Genomic DNA, 26,742 nt, shown 5'->3' on the forward strand with positions numbered 1-26,742 from the left:
TGTTGCAAATTTATTAAGTGTAGTGATTTGTTTATATTAATGTGTCTGTAAATACTTGAATTTTCATTTGGCAAATATTATTTTTGCACAGGGTGAGTATTGTATATCCAATATTAAATCTGTTGTGTGTTCCATTTCTACTGTAGACTCAAACATCACGGTGGTGGATGGGTAAATAGATAGAGCTGAAGGTAGATATTGCTGTATTATAATTATCAGTTATACTAACAGTAGATTAGTTAGCTGTCAACCACCAGAAACAACAACAAAATAACAATGTAACTAATCTTATCTTACATTCAAAGTCTGTAGCTAGTTCACAGCTTCTTGCTCTGATATGTGTAGCCCCCATTTCCAACATCACTTCTTGGCCTAAGATGAATGCTCCATTTTCAGCCATTACATCTACCTTCCAGACAGCTGGTCAGAGAAAGTAGGATAAAGGAGTAGAAGTAAATGTCCTTCCCTTTAAGGATACCTTCTGGAAGTTGCTGATGACATTTCCACTTACTTTATTTTTTTTTATTTTTTTATTTTTTTATTTATTTATTTTTTTAAAAGATTTATTTATTTATTCATGATAGACATAGAGAGAGAAAGAGGCAGAGACACAGGAGGAGGGAGAAGCAGGCTCCATGCACCGGGAGCCTGACGTGGGATTCGATCCCGGGTCTCCAGGATCGCGCCCTGGGCCAAAGGCAGGCGCCAAACCGCTGCGCCACCCAGGGATCCCTCCACTTACTTTAGAACTTAGTTATATGACCATATATTTTTGTGCAGAAGGTTGGGAATGTAGTCTTTATTCTCAGTGGCCATGTTAACCATATTAACCATGTTACAAGAAGAAAACTGTGGATATTTATTTGTAGGGGGCGGGGGGGATTAGCAGTCCCAGCTACAGAAAGTTTTAGGTAGAGTGATACGGTCAAATTTACACTTTGAAAAGAGCATTCAAAGTATTTGTTGCTGAGTCTTTCATCCTGGTTAAAAGTTCTTGGAGCAAAGAACTGTGTTTTACTCATTGCTGTATTGTTGGCACTTAGTCCAGTGCATGTTTGTTGAATTGAAATAAACTTTGTTCCAGTAATAATGGTAGAGTCTTAGTTGGCCAAGTTCAAAAAAGAAAAGACAGATCGAAGCACCACTGCAAATTGTTCCCTGAAGTAATCTGTTTAAAATGCAGCTGTGGTCAGAAAGGCTGATAAATTTGCTATATGACCTAGGAAAGGATATTAAAAAGAAAACCACAGATATTTGCACAGAATTAGTGGTATGCTTGGCCTAAAATGTTTTACATGTGGCCTTTTTTTTTCCTTCTACTCTCTACTAATTTTTTTTTCCTAACTTTTTTTCATCCCTCCTGCTGGATTTGCTTCTTTCCTATTATCTCTCTTACCCCCATCTTGGTCTTAGCTGTAGGTATGAAGAAGAATGCAGACGCCTGTCCTAGGTGATCTTATCCTATCTGGTGCTTTACCTATGACCTCTGTATTAACACTTGCCAAATCTATTTCTGGCTCTGACCTCTCCCATTGCAAATTTATATGTCTCCCTGCCATACATAGCTCCTTAATCTACTCACACCTCAAATACAGCACATCAAGGGCTGAAGTCACCCCTTCCCCTTCCCCAAACTGTGACTCATCTGTTTCTTATACTGGTTAATGCTGCTGCCATCCAGCTCATCTTTCTGGACATTCCAGCCTTCTAGAAGCTTGGCAGCCTTGCCCAGAATTCTCCTGCTTCCTTGCCCCTTCCCCCAACCTCCAAATCCTGCTGTTTTTACTTTCTAATTTTCCTTTTTTGATTCCAACCCCTCCCCTCTATTTTCTTTCATTCTTTGTTTTTCATACCATTACCCTAATTCAGGGTCTCAATCATCTCTTTTGTCTGAGTCATTGCAATCCCCCATAGGGTTTCACTATTTACAGTCTTGCCCATATTCCCTTCCCAAAGTCCTGCGAAGCTTCATCCTTCATCCCAAAGCTGGAAGTCTAAAATCAACTTTTAATTCTTCCATTTGCTATCTGATAGCCCTTTCAACCAGTTTCCCGATCCTGTGTATTTTCAATATAGTATCCAGGGATCCTTTCAAAACACAAGACAGATCATACCATTCTTTTGCTTAGAACTTTTCTTTGATATCCAAGCTCCCTCAGAGTAAAAACATAATTCTCTGCTGTAGCTTAAAAGGCTGCTCAGGGTCTGGCCCCACACCACCTCTCTGACCCTCTTCAGCACTGCCTTAGTCACATTCCTCTCTCCTTGCTCATATGTCAATATGCGTGTTTCTACTTCAGGGATCTACAAACCTGGTATTTTCCTTGACCTGGAACATTCTTCCCATAGATAACTGTGTGGCCAGGTCCCTTACTTACTTCTTATCTCTGTATCTCTGCTCAAATAAGACCCTATCTTTGAGGTTTTCCATGACCACTCTGTATAAAGTGGTTAAACCCTATCTCCAGAATCCCCTATAAACCTTAACCTTGCTATATTTTTCTCCATGGCATATCATTCTATGACTCATAAATAATCACTTTTTAATGTCATTCCTAGAATGTAAGCTCTGCAATGGCATGAACTTTATCTGTTTTGTTCACTGACCCATAACCAGTACCTAGAGCAGTATCTGACCCGTAAAAGGTGATCAATAAGTATTTGCTAAATGATTGGATGTAGAGTAGAAGTTACATGTACACATGCAGGTTTGTGTTTATGACTTTGGCAGAAGTTGAAGTAACTTCTGATTTCCCCCCTAAAATTATGTGTGAGATCACTGGCTAAGAATGGGAGGGAGGGAAGTTGACTGAGGTTGGGGAGAGGAGAGGTTTGAAATAGTAGTTAGAGAGAGTGGGAAAGTGGAAGAAATGGAAGAAATGACACAGTATTGAGGGAGCAGTCGAGACTGAGGAGAGTGATTTACAGCTGTACCAGGCTTTGTTTATGATTTTTCTACAAAAAAAACAAAAACAAAATCCATATACTTTATTTGATTCCTACAACTGTGTGAGACAGATACTATTTTTTTTAAAAGATTTTATTTATTTATTTAAGAGTGAGTGAGTGAGAGAGCATGAGTGGGAGGAGAAGCAGCAGAGGGAGAGGCAGAAGCAGGCTCCCCACAGAGTAGGGAGCCTGACTTGGGGCTCGATCCTGGAACTTAAGAATCAAGACTTGAGCTGAAGGCAAATGCTTTAACCAACTGAGCCACTCAGGCACCCTGAGCTAGATACTATTTATTACCATTTTACAAATGGAGCATAGGCTCTGAATGTTAGCTAATTATCCCAGAGCATCTAGAACTCTGTGGTGTGGTACAGCTAACATTCAAACTGAAGTTGTTTTGACCATCAAGCCTACATTCTTGCCAGTATCCATGGCTTAATACAGAGAATGGACACTACTGTGGGCAGGTGCATCCAGGACATCAGTTGGAGCATGGAGAAAAAAAAAAAAAAAAACAAAAACAGCATTTCCATTTATTATTTTTTAGTGTTTCTTTTTTTTAACTTAAGTTACATGTATAAGGTATAGAAATTTACAGAAATATATATGTAATATATATAAACATATATAAGTATAAAATATATAAATATAATGTTTCATATAAAACGTTTCATATGTAATATGAAAATTTCATATGTATATTAGCTAATACTACATATATAAATAAATATGCATATTGGTCCCAGAGTATTTTTTAGTGATGGGTCCATTATCAGGAGAATTTGGAGGCCATTATTATGAAAGAAAGAGCCCCAACTCTCTGGCTAAGAATCCTGAGTTAGTAAAATGCAAGATATCACCCTAATCTTTTAATTGATCAGAATCCAGAGACCCTCCCAGTTATAAACTGTGGAGTCCTTGACTTAAATTGACAATAGAGTGCTCTCAACTGCTAAAAATCTTTGAAAATGGGACTAAAATAGCAGAGAAGATGTAGTATAAGAAAATAATGTTAATATTTTCTTGTTGCTATTGAAAGAATTATAAGTAATCTGGAACTAAATATACCTTTTATATAACAGGATTGTTAAATTGCTAATAGTTTTTCAATTTATAAGATTTTCTCCCATAAAAGTAAGATAACCATACTAAATTATATTTTGAGAATGGTGACTAGACAAAAAGAAAAAGGAAAAAAAAAATCACCCCAGGCTAATATAGACAGTTTACATGCTGAATTTCTTTTGAGTTATTTTTCCTGGTTGTATCCTACATGCACATCTTTTAGTTTTTCCCCACATAATAGTCCATCATTGGTTTATTGTCATTTTTAATAATGGCATAATATTCTCACTGAAATATGTAAAAACCTAACTTGGATTTTTAGGTTGATCCCAATTTTTTGTATTACAATGATTTTGTTAATATGTTTGTATATGTTTTGTGCACACTTTATATTTTGGATTATTTCCTTAATATTCTCAAAAGTTGAATGACCAGACCAGGGAAATTTAAATCACTTGCAAAATCGTTTGAAAAGAGAATGGTAGCAAGTTAGAGTGCCAACAGTTTAATCAGACCTTTGGCATTACATGTCATTAAGAAAGCCATTCGTTGTGGCGTACCTGGGTAGTTCAGTGGTTGAGCATCTGCCTTTAGCTCAGGTCATGATCCCAGAGTCCCGGGATCGAGTCCCGCATCAGGCTCCCTGCAGGGAGCCTGCTTTTCCTTCTGCCCATGTCTCTGCCTCTCTCTGTGTGTCTCTCATGAATAAATAAATAAAATCTTAAAAAAAAAAAAAAGAAAAAGAAAAGCCATTGGTTGCCTATTTATTTATAAAGATTTTATTTAGTAAAGCATACAATTCCGTGAGTGTCCTATTTGTTATTAGATTTCAGGTTTTTTCTTAATTTGTATATCCTTGTAAAATTATACTCTTCTTTAGCCTGAAAACTCTATTTGATTTCCAATCTTGGTTTCTAATTTCTAGTAAAAGGAAGGAGGAATCCTTGGAGAAATGACTGATTCTAGAACTAGGGCAGGAAATACTCAGGATGAGCCAGAGTGTGGGTGGGGGGGGAAATGGGTGAAATAGGGAAAAGGGAGTAAGAGGTAGAAACTTCCAGTTATAAAATAAATAAGCCACAAAGATGAAAAATATGGCACAGGGAATATAGTCAATAGTATTGTAATAACGTTGTAATGGTGACAATACTTAACGTGGTGAGCACAGAGTGATGTATGGAATTGTTTAATCAATATGTCATATACCTGAAACTAATATAATATTGTATGTTAGTTATACCTCAATAAAAAGTAAAAATCAAAATTAAATAAGAAGAGCCATCTATAAGGTAATAGCCATCATCTTATGGTGATAAAAAGTAAGGTAGGGCTTAAAAGTAAATAAGATAAAATAAAATAGAGCACTTTCTCGACTTATGATGGGGTTATGTCCTGGTAAACCCATTGTAAATTGAAAATATAGTAAGTTAAAAATGCATTTAATACATCTAACCCATTAAGTGTGATAGCTTAGCCCAGCCAACCTCAAACATACTCAGAACACTTATATTAGCCTACATCTAGGCAAAATCATTAACACAAAACCTATTTTATAATAAATTGTTGAATTTGTTGAATAGTGTACTGAAAGTGAAGAATGATGGTTGTATGGGGACAAAACGGTTTTAAGTGTATGAGTTGTTTACTCTTGTGATCACCTGACTGGCAGGAGCTGTGGATTGCTGCCACAGCCCTACATCATCAGAGAAGATCATATTGAATATCACTAGCCTAGGAGAAGATACAAATTCAAAAGCTGAAGTATGGTTTCTGCTGAATGGATATCACTTTCACACCATTGTAAAGTCAAAAAAAAAAAAAATTGTGAGGCCATTCTACGTGGGGGGCATTTGTAGGTTGATGGTGGTATTTCAAAGGGACACAGAAGCCAGTTGAAAATTCCCAATGACTGAAACTAGAACAATCTGAGCAACAAAATAGATAAAATAGTATTGGATTATAGCCAAAAGTATACAATAAATATCTATCAATCTACTAATATAAGTAAATGAATAAATGGGGAGAAAAATCTCTTTTATTGGAGAATTTCAAGTAATTTATGTAGATATTTTGCTCTTAGAAGAGGCAAGAATAAATCCCCACTCTTTAAATGTAGGCTGCAGGTGGTAAATTTCTTTCAAAGAGTACAGAGGATGGAAAAGGGAAAATAATGAGGAACTTTAGTGTAGAGAAACCTGACAAACGCTCCCTCAACCAGGTGATTAAGTTTAATGCAAGCACGGATAGGCGATGTTGGTAGTATATCTCCTTGATATTATGTGATGAGAAGGACACTTTTACCTCTGCAGTCTTCATCCCTCTAACAACAAATCTCAAACCTAATCATAAAAAAAAATCAGATTTTAATAAAGCAGCATCCAGAAAAACTGTCAAGATCAACAAAAACAGGGAAAATCTAAGAAATTGTCACAGCCAAGAGGAACTTAAGATAGGACAAATAAAGGTACTGTGATGTACTGGATGGAATCCTAGAGCAGAAAAAGATATTCAGTGAAAACAAAGGAAATCTGAATAAGCTATAGACTTTAGTTAGTAATAATGCATCAGTATTGATTTTATTAATTGTAATAAATGTACCATAATGTACTAATAGATGATGTTAATAATATGGGCATTTTGGCGAGAAGATATATGGGAAGCATGTAATATTTTCTCAAATTTTCTATAAATCTAAAGTGTTTTAATTTTAAAGTTGATAAAGCTATTTAAACAAGACAAAACAACATCCATTAACTGGCCAGAGGACTGCCATAACTTACAAGTTGGTGGTAGGTCAAAGATATTATCTTTTCCACCCTAGGAGATCTTCCATTCTTTCAGATATCTACAAATGTTATTTCTTCAAATCCATGACAAACCTTGGCACATTAAAGTGTTCTGGGGGACAGGACTCTATTTGGTGTATTCCACGTTAATATTAGATATTTGAACATCCTTATTATATGAGTAATAATTCTACCAACCTGTATTTGGTTTTCTGGACATGATGAAGTATATTGTTTATTTATTAATAAAAGCATTAAACATCTCAGCAGTCTTTCAGTTCACTCACTAAAACTTTCCTTTAAGGTAAAAAGGATCCCAAACTCCATAAGAAAATGTGGTAACATGTTGTTGGTTTTAATTCTTTTGACTATATTAAGTCTTATTAAACTGATTTTCAATACTATACTTTAAACTAATTTTAGAAATAAGGAGGGGAAATATATCTGCCTAAATGGTGGGAATCTGAGAATGGAATGTTGGGGACTGAGATATAAAATAAATTTTTCCTTGATTGGTCTAACATAGGACTACTGACATTTTATCCATTTCATAATTGTAAGAGAGTGCGGACTCTGTGCTAGGACTTGATTCTTGCCCTTGTAGGGTTACGTATTTGTGGGAAAGTTAGACAAGGACCAATGAACAAACAAAATGATTTAAAATTGTGGTGCATAATGCAAAGAAGGAATATATGGACCTAAGGGAGGGTGTGACAGGAGGAAGGGACAGAATTTTCAGGGTACTTACCTTAGTAAGGGAATCATGGAAGTTCTTTGAGAAGATGGCATTTAAGCTGAAATCTGCAAAATGAGAAGGAGCCATCTATAGAGTGAGGACTAGCCTTCTAGGGAGAGGAATCAGCATGTGCGAAGACACTTTCACAAGTGTGTCACAGACACTTTTACAATGACCATGTCTTTTTCTTGACTTTTACAGCATTATGACATCATTTGATATTATACCCTTTATACCAATTAAATATTTCCAAACAAGATATGCAGTTCTGTTAGGACCATTTACCTTTATGTCACTGTTTTTTTTTTCTTTCAAAACAATGAATGCACATTTTAAATGTTAAAGTAGTAAGGTGCATGATGTCTAACCTAGAATTTTTTTTTTTTAAGATTTTATTTTTTCATTCATGAGAGACAGAGAGAGAGAGGCAGAGACACAGGCAGAGGGAGAAGCAGGCTCCATGCAGGAAGTCTGATGTGGGACTCAATCCCGGGGATCACGCCTTGGGCCGAAGACAGGCGCCAAACTGCTGAGCCACCCAGGGATCCCCCTAACCTAGAATTGTTAAATAAGCCAGAATATCTGACAAATCCCCTGATAAACCAATACAATTGCATATGATGGATCACTAAAAAATTTGAATTTTTCTTTGCCAGCTCTTTAATTTAGTTAATAAGATCTAAAGAGTGACAACATTCTCAGTGCACCCGCCTCCTATCAAAGTTCTTTTTTTAAGAGTATCTTCGAAAACAATGGAATAACTTGTAGGAATCTGTTATCCAATTGGGAGATAGTTGTTTACCTATTTGAAATGTGGTTCCCAAATTTTCCTTTGATTCCAAGATATTTAATCTACTGTTCCTTTGCCACAGCCTCTGGGATCAGGCTGCAAGATCTTTCTTTTCTAGGCTGGAAATTCAGCACTACTCACAGCCACTCACCATCTTCACATATATATTCAACCAATCAGAATACTTGTATAAATGTTTCTTTTTTTTTTTTTTTTTTAAACTGAGATTTAGGGTAGCAAGCAAGTGAAGAGCAGCTGACAGAATGCACTATGCCTTCATATATGTGACCTTTATTTATTTGTTATTTGTATTCATTTGAGAAAGGACTGGTTGAAGTGTAATTTTGGAACAATATGAAATTAATAGGAAAAGAAATGCTGTGGATTTATAACAGAAGGAATGTTTAATGTGAATTATTTTTTCAATTATCTTAGAAACTCTTAAAGACCTAACTATAACCTATCTACTAGTTTATTTTTTTTATCTACTAGTTTAATGCCAGTAAATTTGTTATACTAATTTAGAATAATTTGTATGATGTAAATTTCTACTTAGGCAAAATATTTTATTTTCTTTACCTTAATAAGTCTGAAATTTTACAGTATATTTAACTAAATGTTCTGCATATGGTAATAGCATGGTAGCTTAGAAATGATCTACATTTGAAAGCTGGAAATTTGTTTTTCTTTTTAAAATAACCTCAATAGAATTGTCAACCTCTAAACAAAGATTTTTAATTTATATTTCTCCAAAGAGAAAGATGTAGGTTCAAATATGATGACTGCATTTTCAATAAATTATATTTCTTTCCTTCATTGACATAATTAGATCACTTTCTTAAAACTTAAAAAATTATGGAATATACATACAAAAGAGCATATACAATGCACAATTTACTATATATATGAATATATGTGATTCATTAATTGTGCAGTGTAATATAGGGTTCAATTATGTGGATATGTCATACTCCAGTTTATTTATCCATTATCCTTTTGATGGACATTTGGCTTGTGTTTAATTTTTTACATTTTTAACTTTGATGCTGTGAGTATCCTTGTACATATCTCCAGGAACAGATTTATACTTTTTTATACAGACTTTTAAAACTGTTTTTTTGTGACATTTTTGTGGGTATATGTGCAGCTCAAACCAATTTGATTTTTGTCAAATATATATTTTTAATTGGGTAGGCCAAATTGACAGGTTAAGAAGTAAAATACATGATTAATTCTTTTGAGTGCTGGAGAATTCATATGATTATCCCTAAATTAAAGCTCACTTAGATGAGAAAACATACTTGATGAATTCATTTCTGAATATTATTTATCCTAATAATATTCAGTTGAAAAATGTGTCCATCAAGCCAAATTTATTTTACCATTTCATTTATTAATATAACTAATATTGGAGTAGAAGTCTGCTGTTGGTTTTTTTGTTTTGTTTTTTTTTACTTTATTTCTTTGAGAAGGAGTAAAAGCCAGGGGAGAGGCAGAGGCAGAGGGAGAAATAGTCTCCCTGCTGAGCAAGGGGGCCTGATTTGGGGCTCTATCCCACGACCCCAGGATCATGACCTCAGCTGAAGGCAGATGCTTAACTGACTGAGCCACTCAGGTGCCCCGAACTCTACAGTTTATAAAACAACTTTACATACTCTGTTCCTCTTGAGTTTCACGAACATCAAAGGAAGCAGATATTAGTAATTATTCTCTTTTTCTAGATGCATCAACTAATGCTCTACCAGATTAACAGACTTGCCCAGATTCAAGCTCTATTACCACTCTGAATCTATATGATACATACTATTGATATTTTATATATACCTCTTTGTAGGTGTAGTAGACCAGTGTGCTATTTCTTGAGAACTCTGACTGAAATTCAGTTTTTTTCCACAGTTCCATCTCTCTTATGCAGAAAAAGAATTGTTGGAGAGAGAGCCAAGAGGAGAAGCCCATCAGGAAGTTCTTAGGCGAGCAGCCAAAGATCTTCCCATCTATACCCGGACCATGTCTGGAGGTACATGATAATGAGCGCTTTGGCACGATTGTTGTGGTGACTGTCAGCATATTTATATACTTGAAACTGCCAAACACTCATTGAAACGCATTGTGTTATGTCTTGGGTGGTTTATTGAATCTTTCCTATACAATTCCACAAAACAGACCTGTGAATAACAGCGTGGCCCAGAGATCTCAATCGCATCCACACTGACTTTACTTGTCTTGTGGCTTTTCTAGTCACTTAGCTGGGACTCAGTGGAGATGTTAGAACTGCTGAAATCTTGATTTGTAGTTATATTTAAAGTTTAAAAGTTTAATTATAGATCTTCGTTTTTAAAAGGGAGCAATATCTATAATGAACATAACATTGGCAATTTTACACAAATTTAAAGCAGTAATTGTATAAAGTAGTATAAAACTTAAGGTATTGTTATAATTTCTTTATCTTTAAAATGTATGGTAATTTTCACCTTTTTTTCTCTCTCTCCCTTTCCTTTTCCTTTTCTTTTTCCTTTTCCTTTTCCTTTTCCTTTTCCTTTTCCTTTTCCTTTCCTTTCCTTATGCAATTCAGTTAATAAATCTCTTTTACCTGGGTCAAGACCTTTTAGGTAGTTTAACAACTATGTAATTAAAGAATTGTCTTTAAAATGGACACACACCAAGACTCAGCCAGAAATTTTATAACTCTAGGCCTGTGCCACCCACTTTGGTAGCACTAGCCCTATGTCCTGTTGAGCATTTAAAATATGGCCACTCCAAATTCAGTTGTGCTCTAAGTGTAAAATATGCACCTGGTTTCAAAGATTTAGTATGGCAAAAAGACTGTAACATATCTCATTAATATTTTTATATTATTTATATTTGTTTCTAACTCACTTGAGAATCATAATTGAATCTAAGTCAAGGTCTTACAATTTTTACCTGTTTGTTTTTCCTATTTCTCAATGGGCAAGTGGCAATTTCTTGATTTAATATTAATGCCACTGGTTCTGTGGCACAAAGACAGATGTGCTTGTATACTTCTATGTATATTGACCCTAGATAAGCCTAAGCAAATACTGAGGAAATTTAATCTCCTTAAAAATAAATTACTGCACAAATTTCCAAAACTAGTAATGACAGTGATGGTATCAGGTATGAAAAACTAGTCTCCATGTTCCTAGGACAGGGCTTTTTAACTGTACAGCTTGATACACTGGATTAAGAGGGAAGAAGCATAAGTCATACCATAATAAAGTATTAATTTCTATTAATAATAACTACACTTTGGATTTATAAGTCATCTCCTTGTGTAGTTTGTATAATGTTAAGGCTGTTAATCTCTGTTCCTCTCAGGTGTTAGATACCTACCTCCTGAGATGAACTTATGGTTCTTAAGAGTTGTGAAAGTATGGAATACAGTCTGGATCTCCTAATATAACCTTTGTTTATATTTTCAGTGCAAAAATTCTGGATGCCTGCAAAAATCAATATTAGCTGACTAAAGTCATCAACTAAATTAAATTACACACAAAGTATAATAGATGATGTTGGTCTGATTGATCCCCCTCTGGAATATATAGAATGTAGAGGTGAACACGGTGCAGAATGGACATTCAGGGGAGCAGCCACAGTCCCACCAAGGCGAGAACGTGAGAGGGGTGCTTCTTACCTCACCCCCAGCCAGGACCTCAGGGTTCTCTAGAAAACTTGCTTCTTCGTCCTGAGAAATTTTGTGGATTACTAAAGCTACTGAAAAGTTCAGTTGATGTTCATGTACTTTATATTTTATAGACAGAATTGAAGAAAGTGGATGGTAATGTAATTGAAGATTTTACTATCCATTTTAAATCCACAGTACTTCCTCCAAACCCCAAAGAGAACAATGCCGGTTGCCTATATGAAACTGACTGCCCTAACAAGGGGAAAAATCCAACCACATTCACACTTTAGTGTTGGGCAAGGTGAAGCAGGAGATTATCTCACCTGGTAGTCCTGTGCTTTTTCCTGATCCAGCCATCTTCTGCTTTCTTACAGGGATCACCAAACTTTATTAGATTGTTTTTTATTTTTATTCTTATTAATGAGGACTCTTTGCTTTTTTAGCTCTCTCTTGCCCTTGATCTCTTTCTACGAAAAATTTTTTTTTTTTGTAGATTTTGACTAAGAAGATAACAGCTAGAGGTGATGGAGCTTATCGTTTTGCACACAGAAATTAATAATAATTTCTTTTCAACATTACCCAAAAGGGTTTTAAATTACATAAGAGATATATGGATAAACTCTGAAAAAATGAAAACAAGACAGTTAAAATTCTCTTTGGTAGGAGCTTTTAAGTGATAATCAGGTGGTTCATTTTAAATTACAGCGGTATAAGTTTAGTTGATATTGGCACATGGAATTTTTTTTTTTTCGTTTTTATTTTAATCACCCAGTGCTCATCGTGACAAGTGCCTTTCTTAATCCCAATCACCTATTTACCCATATCTCCACTTCCTTTCCTCTGGTAACCATCAGTTTGCTTTCCATAGTTAAGAGTCTGTTTCTTGGTTTGTCTGTCTCTTTCTCTTTGCTTTTATTCATTTTTTTTTGTTTCTTAAATTCCACATGAGTGAAATTATATAGTATTTGTCTTTCTCTGACTTATTTCACTTAGCATTATACACTTTAGCTCCATCCATGTCATTGCAAATGGCATGATTTCATTCTTTTTTATGGCTGAGTAATATTCCATTGTATATATACATAGCATGACTTTTTTATCCATTTATCAATTGATGGACACTTGGGCCACTTCCATTTCTTGGCTATTATAAATAATGCTGCCATAAACATAGGGGTGCATGTATCCCTTTGAATGAGTGTCTGTGTATTATTTGGCTATATACCCAGTAGTGAAATTGCTGGATGGTAGGGTAGTTCTATTTTTAACTTTTTGAGGAACCTCCATAGTATTTTCCAGAGTGGCTGCACCAATTTGTATTCCCAACAGTGCATGAGAGTTCCTCTTTCTCCACATCCTCACCAACACCTGTTGTTTCTTGTGTTGTAGATTTTAGTCATTCTGAGAGGTGTGAAGAGATACCTCAGTGAGGTTTGATTTGCATTTCCCTGATGATAAGAGATAATGAGCATCTTTTCATGTTTCTGTTGGCCATCTGGAGGTCTTCTTTGGAGAAGTAGCTGTTTATATCTTCCTCATATTTTTAATTGGATTATTTGTGTTGATTTGTGTAAATTCCTTATATATTTTGGATACTAACCCTTTATCAGATACATCATTTGCAAATATCCTCTCCCATTTTGTAGTTTGCCCTTTAGTTTTGTTGATTTGTTTCCTTCACTGGGCAGAAACTTTTTATTTTGATGTGATCCCAATAGTTTATTTTTGCTTTTGTTTTCACTTGCCCTTAGGCAAGTATCTAGAAAAAGTTGCTATGGCCAATGTCAGAGAAATTACTGCTGTGCTTCTAGGATTTTTATGGTGAGACACTTGGGTGGCTCAGTGGTTTAGTGCCTGCCTTCAGCCCAGGGCATGATCCTGGAGTCCTGGGATCGAGTCCCACATTGGGCTCCTTGCGTGGAGCCTGCTTCTCCCTCTGCCTGTGTTTCTGTCTCTGTCTCTCTCTCTCGGTCTCTCATGAATAAATAAATAAAATCTTTTTTTTTTTTAAAAAGGATTTTTATGGTTTCCTGTCTTCCTGTAAATTTCTTCATAATTTTGGTCTTTAATCCATTTTGGGTTTATTTTTTTGTATGGTGTGAGAAAGTGGTCCAGTTTCTTTTGCCTACTGCTGTCCAGTTTTCCCAATACAATTTGTTGAAGAGACTATCTTTTCTTCATTGAATATTCTTGCCTCCTTTGTCATAAATTAATTGATGTTACAATTGTGGGTTTATTTGATTGTTTTGGCTATTCACATATTTTGTTCCAAACAAATTTTAGGATTATTTGTTCTAGTTCTGTGAAAAATGGTGTTGGTTTTTTGATAGGGATTGCATCAAATGTGTAGATTGCTTTGGGTAGTAGGAACATTTTAACTGTGTCATGGATTCTTCTAATCCATGAGCATGGACCATCTATCTGTTTCTTCATGTCATCTTCAATATTTTGCAGCATTGTTTTATATAAAGTTTTCAGAATACAGGCCTTTCACCTCTTTGGTTAGGTTTATTCCTAGGTATCTTATTATTTTTGATGCAGTTGTAAATGGGATTGTTTTCTTTTTTTTTAATGAGAGTAAATTTCTGTTTATGAAAGACTATAAAAAAAAAACTATTTCTACATTGTTTTGATTTCCTGAGAATTATTACCCACTTTTATTTGAGAGGTTTTTGTTTTGTTTTGTTTTGGCTTTTGTTTTGTTTTGTTTTGTTTTGTTTCCCCAGTGTACTTTAAAGTTGAAATAATCACCATCTGGAGAAAATATAGCATTGCTCACCAAACTCACCGCTTAAAGTGCAACTATAAATGTAAAAAATATATATAATAGTTTTCAAAGACTTAGTATGAAAAAATGTAAAATATTTGATTGATATTTGTATATTAATTATATGTTGAAATAACATTTTTGACATAGGTCAAATATTATATTATCTTAAAAATAATTTCCCTGTTTCTTTTTCTTTCTTTTAACATAACTCCTAGAGAATCTAAAAGTACCATGTGGCTCACATTATATTTCTTCTGGATGATACTGCTTACAATATGCTGTAATGCTCTGCATGAGTCAGTGATACTGTGTAGCTTTCCCTGGAATGTAGCTATGATACCTCTTCATTCAGCAATGAGCCAGTCATGCCGTTAATCTCTGTAGTTCAGGAAAAAAGAGAGCTGTGTAAGGGGGATGATTGAAAACTTATTTTAATACTGAAAATAATTCATATAGGTCTTGTCTGAAAAAACTCATCCTAATCTTAGTTTATAGCAACTGTTACCTTTTTCAAAGATCATAATATTAGCTAATGTAACAGTGGTAATTATTTGTTTCAAGTACTTTTTCCAAATTTTAAATTCACTATTTTGATTTTTATTGACCCATGGCCCACCTAATAACTGTTCTCCTGTAATTTTGTAGACTGCTTGTATCTTGTAAGATGTCTGTGTACTGAAATAGCATCTTCAATTTAGTCATCCATAATTGTCTTTGCTATCTGTATTAGAGAAGAAAGGATCAGGATTACCATTACAAGAATTAAGATCGTGTATTGGAAATGCTTCTTCCAATACTCACTTCTAACCTTGTATCTCACCCAACAGAGAACATGTGAGCTCTTTCCCAATTTAAGCAACTAATAGAATTTAATAGTGTTTCTAAAATGTGTTTCACATAAAACTTCTAAAATGTGGTTGTATCATCAGGTACTTATCCTGTTAAGGTACTGGAAAGAAGTTGATTTACTTGAGGGAGACATTTTGTTTTCTTTGATAGAAATGGACATATTTGCATTCTTTGTGAGCCTTCCACCATTACTGACAATTAGGAATGCCTTAGAAAAATTCTTCCCAAAGATTCTCTTTTCTTGAAAAACCTCTCTAGAGAACTAAGGCTGGAGGCACTTGGCTGGCTCAGGCTGTTGAGCAGAGTGACTCTTAATCTCAGGGTCATGAGTTTGAGCCCCATGTTGGGTGTAGAGATTACAGAGAAAGGAAGGAAGGAAAGAAAAGAAGAAAGAAAAAGAGAGACAGGCTGTAGGCAAGCCATTCTATTTTTGTATTTACACAGCAGAATATCTCATTTTTACCAAATTCAAATTCACTTTGCTTTTTTAGAAGTTAAATTTGGATAGATGAAAAAGCCATTTAATTGTATATTCAATTCAGTGTTTAATCTAAGACTAAGTGGAGCTTTTTGTCCCTAGCAATCCGATATTGTGACAGATGCCAACTCATAAAACCAGACCGCTGCCATCATTGTTCCGTCTGTGATAAGTAAGAAAACCTTTTACTTCTAAAATGTGTACATGCTGGTGGTCTTTTTAATTAATAATGTTTCTTTCCTCACTGCTTTCCAGATTATTTCCTTTTCTTCTTAGTTGTGCTTCTGAGACCTTTATTTAGGACATAGAACCGGACAGCCCCTTGCATTAATATGAGTGTGGCTTAGGACCATAATCACCTAATTGTCCCTTTTCCCCCCAGATTCACGCTGATGTGAATGAAGTACACGAGTTTTGGTAACTCAGACTTGGCTAGTTCTGTTTAGTAAAGACTTCTGTGACTCTTTTTTCACCTTTATAAAGTTAGCTCATTTGACTTCACAACAATCAGATATTGTTAGATACTGAATACACCACAAGGACAGTGTTACTTAGCTTAAAGATTGATACTAAAGGGTAAACTTTTATCCAGACTTTCTGTAAATTTGTTGACAATTTTGCACTTTTTTTAGCATAAGGTAATTGTATTTAACATATTGGATTGTTTTTACGAAATGGGTTTTTGATTTGTATTTTAAAGATTGTATATTTTGAGAGTTCTATAATTGTATATCATAACTAGGATTGGTTATAATGTATTTAAGATGAGGACTTTTATTTATTGAATTTTTAGATAAGTAGGTTTGCAATATTTTACTTGCCACAACTTTCTAAATAACTTTTATATTTCCTTTTTATACTTAATGAGATTAAAATTTTATGAGGTGTTAAATTTTGTGTGTGTGTGTGTCTATTATTCTTTTAGATGTATTTTGAAGATGGATCATCATTGCCCATGGTGAGTATGGCTCTATATTTAAACACCTTTCTGTCCCTTAGAACTTAATAAATTGAATCATTTATCTGTTTAAATCTTTTTATAAGTGAAATCTTGCCTTAGCTGAACCAGGAGGTACTTTGAGATTTAGTTTCTAGTATTTGTCGAATTAGCTCAAAAGAGGTTTTACTCGGGAGAATTTCCATGGAATAACTTTAAAGCCAGTAGGGTTTTTTTGTTTTGTTTTGTTTTGTTTTTAATATTTATTTATTCACGAGAGACACAGAAAGAGACACAGACACAGGCAGAGGGAGAAGCAGGCTCCATGCAGGGAACCTTACGTGGGACTCGATCCCGGGTCTCCAGGATCACACCCTGGGCTGAAGGCAGCGCTAAACCACTGAGCCACCTGGGCTGCCCTAAAGCCAGTAGGTTAACATCATAAAAGTTAATTTGTCATATTTACTTAGAACAAATGGTTTTGTCTGCACATGCATAAACAGAAAGATTCTGAAACCCTTCCCAGAAACTACACCAAAATGTATTCATAAATTATACACAATACCTCACTGGAAGTTTTGAATAACAAATTAATTCATCTCAAGCTTTGACAATTTATTTTAAATAAAACTTGACATTGAGGAGAATTGCAAATACATAAATACACATGTGTTTAAACAAGGTTTCCACTTGAAATTTATTAACACTTAAAAAATAATTTTAGATCAGGCACTTTAACAGAGGATGATTTGAAAGCTCTAATTAACTAATGAAGATTGATTTTTCTACCTCTCCCTCTGATTTTTCTTCTCAGTGTGCACCTATCGGTGACAACTATACTCAGGGTGCCAGCTAGGTTGGATTTGGACATAGGGCATGATTATTCTACAAAGGCTTGCCTTCTTTCCAGTGACCCTAGAAAACGGTAGACATGCTTTCAAATTTGTGCTAGGTGTAAGTGGAAACATATAGGGAATAATTATCTTAGCAGGAAATAATAGAGGAATGTCGGCTTTACAATATTTTCTCTCTCTAGAGACCTCTTGCTTTTCTCCAGCTAGATTTTCTTCTTTCAGATGTTAAGGCCAGTTAACTCCTATGAGAGTAATGTTCTCAATGAATAGCCTCGCTTGCTATTAATATTCATTTGTAGTCATTCTTTTGCTTTCCTTGTTCTTTCATTCATTCTGTTCTTTCTCAGCAAGTGATTTTCCCCCAACATCTTATAAGTTTTCTCTCTTTTTAAAAAATACTTTATTTATACGTACATGAGAGACACACAGAGAGGCAGAGATATAGGCAGAGGGGAAACAGGCACCCTGTGGGGAGCCCGATGCAGAACTTGATCCCAGGATCCCAGGATCACACTCTGAGCTGAAGCAGACTCTCAACCACTGAGCCACCCACGCATCCCTATAAGTTTTCTTAATCCTCCCTGCATTCCTCTCTTGCTCCTCCCAGTAGCTCATGTGTCCGGGCCTCACCCATAGGTGCACGATCCACCTGTGCCTTCGTTGCATCTGCTGCAGACAGTTGGCATGCCCTTGGCAGTTCCTGCCTCAGGCACTACTGTTTTCTTTTCTTCTCTGCCCAAGAGCGCTCTCTTCTGCCGAGGAGGCTGGGTCAGCTGATCAGCCAAGCAGTCCAGACATGCCAGGGCATTAATGCCTCCAGAGTCCACCCCCAACTGGCAAGTGCCTGGCCAACAAGACATGCTTTATGTGCCTTTCTGTCCTCCTTGTTTCAAATAAACTGTATCCAAGTTCTTGTCTCAGGGTCTGCTCTTGGGGTGGTGGTGGGGGAACGCATACAAAGACACTCTTCTTTTCCAAATAGCTGTGTATTCTCGGTATAATTTAGTAGAGTGGGAAAGAAATCAGGGACATAGAATTGACCTTGATTTTTCTGACTTAACAGTAGTATGAGATTGTGATGATAAGGAATGGAGAAGTGGAAACAACCAGTATTAATCCCAAGCTTTACATGCCCTTGTTGTCCTCACTAAAGCACATAAATAGGAAATAACAATTTACTATGATAGCAATTTTTCTAAACCTGCTATTAATTTGCCATTATAAGAGACTTTTGACATAATTTGACAGTCTTTCAAATTTTGACAGATCCTGTTAAATAAGTGAAGAGGAACAGATATAAGGCTATAGAGGTTTTAAAAATAGGTGCAGATTACATACCCATGTACTCCTTGTTAGCATGCTCACTCTGCATGGCAACATGGAAGTTGGATGAGCTGACTGCAGTGCCTTTCAGCTTCTGTGTCCTTGGTTCTTTGCACTGTGGCATCCCCTGCCACGGCCACCGTCACAGCCAGTGCCTCAGCTCTGGGCACGCCCTTGCTGCCAGCAGTAGCCAGGTGGATTTAGGAAGGGTTTTGTGCCAAGGGCCTTGTGTTCTCTTGGTGCCAGCTGAATGAAGCAGCCATTTTATTTATTTGAAATTTCAAGTTACAATGTTAACTTAAAAAAATTTATAGATAATACGTACTCTCGGTTCTCAATTCAAAAATAAAATAAGTGGGGCCCCTGTGTGGCTCAGTCGGTGAAGGGGCTGACTCTTGATTTTGGCTCAGTTCATGATCTCAGGGTCATGAGATCGATCCCCACATTGGGCTCCCTGCTAGTCTGCTTAAGAATGCTCTTTCTCTCTCCTTCTGCCCCTCATATTCTCTAAAATAGATAAATCTTAAAAAATAAAAAAATTTTCAAAAATAAAGTGATCTTCCTGGTTCTCTCTCCCCCGCTGCCTCTCCTCTTCACAGGGAACATATCACTAAATGTCATGTGTACTTTTCAGATATAAATGTGTGTGTGTGTGTGTGTGCGCGCTACATTTTTTTATACACACACAAAAATATTTTATACATTTTCTAATGCGAGTAGTTCCACTGTGGATTGAGTCTGTGCCTCTTTCCCCTCTTCACTTAATATATCCTGTAAAATTTTTTCTTATCCGTATATAATCTTTTTTATAGCTATTATGTCAATATAACAGTCATTTATTAAAAGATCTTCAGGATGTTCCCAATCTCTAGGGCAACCTTATTTTGCAGGTCTTACATATAATTTTAAAGTTCAGTATCTGTCAACTTTGAGCATTTGAAAAATCAGAAAACCGTGGTCAGTGGCTTCAGCGTATCTGCTGTGGGTAGTTAAGATGGTCAGGGGATCAACCTCACACTTGTGTTTGAACTAAAATAGAAATCCTGTAGTATTTACTTTATTGAGTCTCCCACCGAAGAGTTTTTTTCTTTTAACATAAAATTTTCGTTCATTCATTAATTATATTAATGATATGTTTTGACATGCTTGCCAAAGATAAGGTAACACTAATTAAATTCAGTAATTTTAGCTTTAATTTATTGAGTGCCTATAATGTGTTAGAGATTATATATAGATATAAATGTGAAATCTGTTGTAAGTACTGTATAATTTTCTAGAAATTATAGAAATTATTTGTTCTTTTATTTATTTACTCATGAGAGACACAGAGAGAGAGGCAGATACATAGGCAGGCTCCCTGTGGAGAGCCCAGTGTGGGACTCAGTCCCAGGACCCCGGGATCATGACCTGAGCCAAAGGCAGATGCTCAATGCTGAGCCACCCAGGCATCCCTGCTTTGTCCAATTTTAAAGAGGAGGGGGAAGTAGAGCTCAGAAAAGTTAAAGAGTGGGCTTAAGGTCACATGACAAATTTTTTGGACTCCAAAAGGCCACATTCTTTTCCTTTTTTTTTTCCCCCTGCCTATATTATGTTCTTTTCTTCATTTAGAATCAGAAAGCAATTGCCCTGATTCTAGGGCCAATAGCTGTTTGCACTGAATTTTAAACAGTATATAAGGGATATTTGCCTTGGGCATGTTTTGTTTCTCCATATAAAATCATTCAGACTCAGGATACATCTCTTTTCTTTTCTTTTCTTTTCTTTTCTTTTCTTTTCTTTTCTTTTCTTTTCTTTTTTTTTTTTTTAAGATTTTATTTATTTATTCATGAGAGACACAGAGAGAGGGAGAGGCAGAGACACAGGCAGAGGGAGAAGCAGGCTCCATGCAGGGAGCCCGATGTGGGACTCGATCCCAGGACTCCAGGATCACACCCCCGGCCAAAGGCAGGCACTAAACCACTGAGCCACCCAGGGATTCCCCATCTCTTCCTTTTCAAATTGAGTCTACAAAGCAGTAGGGAGTTAAAACATTTCACTGTGTCTTATGAAGAGATATTTTATTACTGTATTTCCTCAAGAGTAAAGTACTTATCAAAGTCTAAGATACTTGGTTTTTATTTACTGACTTTCTCTTCTGTTTCCTAAGTGGCAGATAAGGCACATTACGCCATGCTTGTATTATTTAATACAAAAGCTGCTTCTTACATTCCCATAGGGAAAGAAACCATCTTTCTTATCCCTTTTTATTTTCCCTTAGTCCACAAGAGAGTCATTGTCTTCACCCCCTCTTCAAAGTATTATGGCTCCCCAGCTTCTGTCTATGCATTCTCTCCTCTGGAAACCAACACAGGGAAGCCAAGGGAATATCCTATATCCTTTGGAGATAGAATGCAATTAGACTAGGCTTGTTTGGAACTCTGCAGTATTATTCCTTGCCATTACTTCATTCAGATGTCATAGAAGGCAATCTTAGTAATTGGTCTGCACTCACACTAGAACCATAGCTGTTTTTATACAATGTGCACCTACAATTTTTGTCTTCTTTATGAACTTATTTGCCATATACAAAACCCTTATGTTCCAAAGTTACTAAGTCCAGTGTTGTTCCCTTTACTTTATGTTTCTTGAGATAGGTGATATCAACACTTTTCTTCCCCCATCCCCAAATTTTCAGTTTACTCATAAGCCAGGAAAACATTTACCTTTTTATTTTTTTTAATTAAATTTTTTTTTTATTGTAGGAACACTTACATGACACCTACTCTTAACAAATTTTTAAGTGCACAGTACGCTATTGTTAACCATAGGCACAGTGTAGTACAGCAGACTTCTAGAGCTTATTGGTCTTGCACAGTTGAGTAAACATTTTTCACGTGTACGTTGTTTCACTGTGAAAATCATTTTTTAAAATGATTTTATTTATTCACGAGAGACACAGAGGCAGAGACATAGGAAGGGGGAGGAGAAGCAGGCTCCATGCGGGGAGTCTGATGTGGGACATGATTGCAGGATCATGCCCTGAGCTGAAGGCAGATGCTCAATAACTGAGCCACCCAGGTGCCCCTCGCTTTAAAAGTATTAAAAGAAAAATGTCTCTGTTTGTTAGCAAAGTCAGTAGAGAATGAGATCAGCTTGGGAACATTAGAGTAAGATAGATATTTGAGGAGAGGAAACAATCTGTGTATATTCTATGCGATAGGTTTATTTAGACCAAGTAACAAAATGACCTTGATCAGTGAAGATACTGGCCATTTCCACTTAGGTGTTGTATCGTGTTTACATGATCATCCTGCAATTCCCTTGTCTTTGTCAAAAGGAAAATTAAAAAAACTTTTGATGGAAAAGTGTGACTATAAAGTATTAGTTGTATTTGTATTTATACTTAATTGACATAATAGTTTGAATTCTCCTCCTCTCTCCAAAATACTCAAACTGAGAATTACCAATCTCCATGTTTAGAATCAAAGGTTATAGAGCCAGCTCCCCTGGAACGTTTATCTGACAGATAGGGAAAATGAAATTCCTGTAGACTTGGTCAAAACCACATAATTATTGAGTGTCAGATGTACTTTCTGACCCTGGCTGTCTGACTCTCAATCCTATTTCTTTTCTTAAACCTCCTCTGGATAATCTGGTTGTTTCACTGGTATGCTGATGGCATGTGAGTAGTTCGCAGATATTTCATCTAATTTGGGAATACCTGAAAGATTTAAGTTAATCATAGTTAGAAATCAAATCCAAAGAGAAAGAGTTTAGTAGATACCTCTTATCTGCCTGACTTCATTGGGTTTCTCACTGGCTCTTTGTTTTTAGGGATGTGCTTATTTACAAAATTGGACATGAAACAGGGATCCCTGGGTGGCGCAGCGGTTTGGCGCCTGCCTTTGGCCCAGGGCGCGATCCTGGAGACCCGGGATCGAATCCCACATCGGGCTCCCGGTGCATGGAGCCTGCTTCTCCCTCTATGTCTCTGCCTCTCTCTCTCTCTCTCTCTGTGACTATCATAAATAAAAAAATAAAAAAAATAATAAAAAAAAAAAGAAACATAGTTACATGGTTCATGATTGATTAAAGCAATACCACATATCAAATTTAAAAGTATAAATAGAAATTCCTTTTTAGTGAAATGGACTTCTTCAATATTTGTATGTGTAAAGAAATCTTATGAGTCATGTCATACTTAAAGAAATGCCAATAAATTTTAAATGATAGGAAACCAAATTCTGTGTTAAAGGTGTGCATATGTAGACCTAGTTTAAAAGTGTACCACTCACTGAAAATGTTGTTTTTGTTTTGTTAACAGGGTGAACAATTGTGTTGGATTTTCAAATTACAAATTTTTCCTCCTTTTCTTGGCTTATTCTCTGCTGTACTGCCTTTTTATTGCTGCTACAGATTTACAGTATTTTATCAAATTTTGGACAGTAAGTCAATACCTTGGTGATTTTTTCTGGTACACAAAATATATAATTGATTTTCAGTAATTGAGTTATTTCAGACACTAATTTTATAGACTAGGGTCTGCAAAATTTATATGCAATCAATATATATATATAGTCAATCCTCATTGTTCATTTATATATAGTCAATCCTCATTGTTCACAGATTTATTAATATATAGTCAATCTTTTATATATAGTCAGTCCTCATTGTTCACAGATTCTGTATTTGTGAATTCTCTTGCTTGCTAAAATTTATTTATAATCCCCAACTCAGTGCTCACAGAGCTTTTGTGGTCATTTGCAGACATGCACAGCGTGGGAAAAATTTGACTCACCCCATGTGCACATTCCCAGTTGAGATCAAACAAGGCAGCACACTGCCTTCTTTTTTCTTCTTGTTCTCCTACTGTAAACAAGTATGCTTTTCAGTCTGTTTAGTGTCACCTATTTTTTGCATTTTTGTACTTTTTGTTGGTGATTTTGCTATTTAAAATGGTCTTCATGCATGATGCTGAAGTGCTTCTCGTGTTTCTAAGCAAAAGAAGACTAATATACCTTATGGTGAAAATACATGTGTTGGAGAAGCTTCCTACAGATGTGAGTTACACTGCTGTTGGCTATAAGTAATGAATCAACTATATATATTAAATGTCAGTATGGTGTTTTTAAGCAGAAACACACATAAAACAAGGTTGTATTGATCAGTTGATGAGAATATTGTGACCAAAAGCTCCTAAGAACCTAACCCTGTAAATTTCATGTGGCAGTGGTTCCATATTTACACAGTCAGTGTTCATGACACCTTTATAGAACATAACAATTGCGAATAATGAGAATTGACTTTATTAGGAGTGTTTTTTTCAGTATTTAAAAATTGAAGTATTTTCTTTATGTGTATAAAGACTATTTTTTAAAACTATTATGTCTTTATAATATCCTGAGTTTTTATTAGGTATTGCTTGATTAGGCTTTAAGTAGTTCATTTGTTTTTCTGTGCTATGTATTTTAAATGTATGCAAAACAAAATTATAGTATTATAAATATCCAAGTATTATAAATATCCATAGATACTCCTTGTTGACCCCAAAGCAATAGTAAAAAAACCAGTTATCCCAGGCCAGGATTGCTTTATTTTCATTAAATTATCCTTTATGATGGTAAGACTCTCTAAATTCCTAGATAATTTAGGTCAGATTTGAGCCACACTGAATAGTAAAGATTTATTGAATGCCTCTGTGTGCCAGTTTCATTGCCAACCACTAGGAATATACAGGTATATGGACAGGCTCCTAGCATTCAAGAATACTTTTATGTCTAGCATGAAGAATGATCCCTAATCAGTGTCTGAAAGAATATTACCTCATTGCTTCTCAATCCTCTGGATGGTTTTAGTTCCAAACCATAAATATATATGTAAAGGAATGACCAGTTTTCACTGTGAGGATTCTGCTGTCAAAAGCTAGGAGTGAGACCTGGTGAACCTGTGTCAATATAGGATATCGGAATAGTATAACCTTCTCTCAGAAGGGGATACCTCCTAGCAGCTCTGATGCTTCACCAAGTGTTCATAGACCAAGCCCACTATTCTAGACTGGGTTCAGGTCTCCTTGGACAGTACGTATAGTAAGAGACAAGCTAATTTTGCTTTGAGAGGGCCTGTTTTATTACCTGGATACTGTAAAGGTTTGTTTCAGACTGGTGTTATGCACTAGTGTCGATCTTTTCTGTGATGCTGTTATTTAAAATAGCTTAAAGCATTATTGTGGATGTGTTGTTGTATGTGTTTTTGTAGTTGATGCTGTTGTTTTGTAGTAATGTAAAACATCAATAAGTATAGTATTTGTGCCAATTAACCTTCATTTACAGGCATTATAATAAAACTAACCATTTGTAAAGCTGTAGTATGTTAACAGAACATTTTCAGGAAGTAAATTAAAAACTATATTTTGTAGTTCTTTTTATCTTGCTTCCTAGTGTTACAGTTTACCCATATACTATCATTTTTCTATGATTCAGTTATGAAAAACAAAATATCCCAAATTTTAATACTTTTAAAATCTGTATTCATTAATAGTAAACATTTTTTATCTTATGACATTATTTTTTCCTCAAAGTTTTAACGTAAAGCCATGTATCTTTCTCCATATCTACATTTTTAAAAAGTAGAGCAAAAAAAAAAAAAATCTTACTACAAAAGTAGGGGAATACTTATCCCTTTGACAAAACATTTTATTTTCTTCCTTTCTTTATAGAATGGCCTACCCGATACTCAAGCCAAGTTCCATATTATGTTTTTATTCTTTGCTGCAGCTATGTTTTCTGTCAGCTTGTCTTCTCTGTTTGGCTATCATTGTTGGCTAGTCAGCAAAAATAAATCTACATTAGGTGAGTATTCAATTATTGTAGTTAACAGAACTTTAAAGACATAAATAGATACTCATCGAAAGTTGCCATATGATTAAATGCCAACCCATTCTGATGTGGTAAAAATCATTTTTATTTCACACACAGTTTTGTGGGTTGGCGACTGAGACACCTACAAATGCACTCGTGCTGTATATTTATTGACTGTCCATTGTGTGTAAAGCATTGTGTATATATGGTGGTGAACAAGGGCTAAGTAGTCTAGTAAGGGGCACAGAAAATCAATAACCAAACATAAAAGTAATTGCAAAATGCAAAGTGCTATATAGGAAACAAATAGGATGCTGAAGTGTGAATCAGGCCCCAAGAACTGTGGATGAGAACCTACTTAGGTAGAATGGACAGGACAGAGCTCACCAAAACAATGAGTATTTAACTTAAGAAGTCAGTCATGGTAAAAACCATTAACATCTCAGGCAGAGAAAACAGTATGTTCAAAAGCCCTACAGAGCTGCGTGCACTAAAACAGTGCTTAATGGGAAATGTATATACCTAGCTATAAATTATTTCATTAAGAAAGAAGAAATAGGTCAAATCAATTACCTTATATCTTAAGGAAGTACAAAAATAATAGCAAAGTAAACTCAAAGCTAGCAAATGGTAAAAAGAAGAGAACAGAAATAGAGAATTTAAAAAATAGAAGTTGATGAGGTGCCTGGATGACTCAGTGGGTTAAGTGTCTAACACTTGGCTTCA

At 35.5% G+C, this 26,742-nt stretch overlaps 1 protein-coding gene across 4 annotated transcripts in view; it reads left to right on the top strand.

Annotated features, from left to right (window-relative positions):
- ZDHHC2 (zinc finger DHHC-type palmitoyltransferase 2) overlaps positions 1-26,742 on the top strand; it is a 66,415-nt gene that overhangs the window by 21,885 nt on the left and 17,788 nt on the right. For all 4 annotated transcript variants that reach the window (XR_005371588.1, XM_038560248.1, XM_038560249.1 and 1 more), the window contains 5 exons: positions 10,223-10,343; positions 16,169-16,238; positions 16,992-17,024; positions 23,484-23,604; positions 25,875-26,007. Coding sequence is in view for 3 of the 4 variants with exons in the window: in XM_038560248.1 (XP_038416176.1) it covers positions 10,223-10,343; positions 16,169-16,238; positions 16,992-17,024; positions 23,484-23,604; positions 25,875-26,007 (478 nt within the window). In the remaining variant the exon portion in view is untranslated. The remainder of the gene's footprint in view (positions 1-10,222; positions 10,344-16,168; positions 16,239-16,991; positions 17,025-23,483; positions 23,605-25,874; positions 26,008-26,742) is intronic.

Source organism: Canis lupus, chromosome 16 (assembly GCF_011100685.1).
Source record: "Canis lupus familiaris isolate Mischka breed German Shepherd chromosome 16, alternate assembly UU_Cfam_GSD_1.0, whole genome shotgun sequence".
In the NCBI taxonomy this organism is placed as follows: Eukaryota; Metazoa; Chordata; class Mammalia; order Carnivora; family Canidae; genus Canis; species Canis lupus.